General features: G+C 66.7%; 1 protein-coding gene across 1 annotated transcript in view; it reads left to right on the forward strand.

Annotated features, from left to right (window-relative positions):
- Positions 1–1,203, forward strand: part of TRIL (TLR4 interactor with leucine-rich repeats) — a 4,535-nt gene that overhangs the window by 160 nt on the left and 3,172 nt on the right. The window contains exon 2 of the mRNA XM_015558126.1: positions 6–1,201. Within this exon, the coding sequence (XP_015413612.1) occupies positions 6–1,201 (1,196 nt within the window). The remainder of the gene's footprint in view (positions 1–5; positions 1,202–1,203) is intronic.

Below are 1,203 nucleotides of genomic sequence, written 5' to 3' on the forward strand. Positions count from 1 at the left end.
AACAGGGGGCTCCGCGCCGTGCCCAAGACCAGCTCGCTGCCAAGCCCGCAGGACGTGCTCACCTACAGCCTAGGCGGCAACTTCATAACCAACATCACGGCCTTCGACTTCCACCGCCTGGGGCAGCTCAGACGGCTGGACCTGCAGTACAACCAGATCCGCTCTCTGCACCCCAAGACGTTCGAAAAGCTCTCGCGACTGGAGGAGCTCTACCTGGGGAACAATCTCCTGCAGGCGCTCGCCCCGGGCACACTGGCCCCGCTGCGCAAACTGCGCATCCTCTACGCCAACGGGAACGAGATCAGCCGCCTGAGTCGAGGCTCCTTCGAGGGCCTGGAGAGTCTGGTCAAGCTGCGGCTGGACGGGAACGCCCTGGGGGCGCTGCCGGACGCGGTCTTCGCCCCTTTGGGCAACTTGCTCTACCTACATCTGGAGTCCAACCGGATCCGCTTTCTGGGCAAGAACGCCTTCGCCCAGCTGGGCAAGCTGCGCTTTCTCAACCTCTCTGCCAACGAGCTGCAGCCCTCGCTGCGCCATGCGGCCACCTTCGCCCCGCTGCGCTCCCTCTCCACCCTCATCCTCTCGGCCAACAGCCTGCAGCACCTGGGGCCCCGCGTCTTCCAGCACCTGCCCCGCCTCGGCCTGCTCTCCCTCAGGGGCAACCAGCTCTCGAACCTCGCACCAGAGGCCTTTTGGGGGCTGGGGGCCCTGCGGGAGCTACGCCTGGAGAGCAATCGGTTGAGCCAGCTGCCCGCGGCGCTGCTGGAACCTCTGCACAGCCTGGAGGCGCTGGACCTGAGTGGCAACGAGCTGTCCGCCCTGCACCCCACTACCTTTGCCCACCTGGGCCGGCTGCGAGAACTCAGCCTACGCGACAACGCGCTCAGCGCCCTCTCGGGGGACATCTTTGCCGCCAGCCCGGCCCTCTACCGGCTGGACCTAGACGGCAACGGCTGGACCTGCGACTGCCGGCTGCGGGGCTTGAAGCGCTGGATGGGCAACTGGCACTCGCAAGGCCGGCTTCTCACCGTCTTTGTGCAGTGTCGCCACCCCCCGGCCCTGCGGGGCAAGTATCTGGATTACCTGGACGACCAGCAACTGCAGAACGGGTCTTGCGCCGATCCCTCTCCCTCGGTTTCCCCGACCGGCGATGCCAAGCAGCGGCCCTTTCCCACAGCCACGAGGGAGAAGATGGCGCCCCCT

Source organism: Myotis davidii, unplaced genomic scaffold (genome assembly GCF_000327345.1).
Source record: "Myotis davidii unplaced genomic scaffold, ASM32734v1 scaffold168, whole genome shotgun sequence".
Lineage (NCBI taxonomy): Eukaryota > Metazoa > Chordata > Mammalia > Chiroptera > Vespertilionidae > Myotis > Myotis davidii.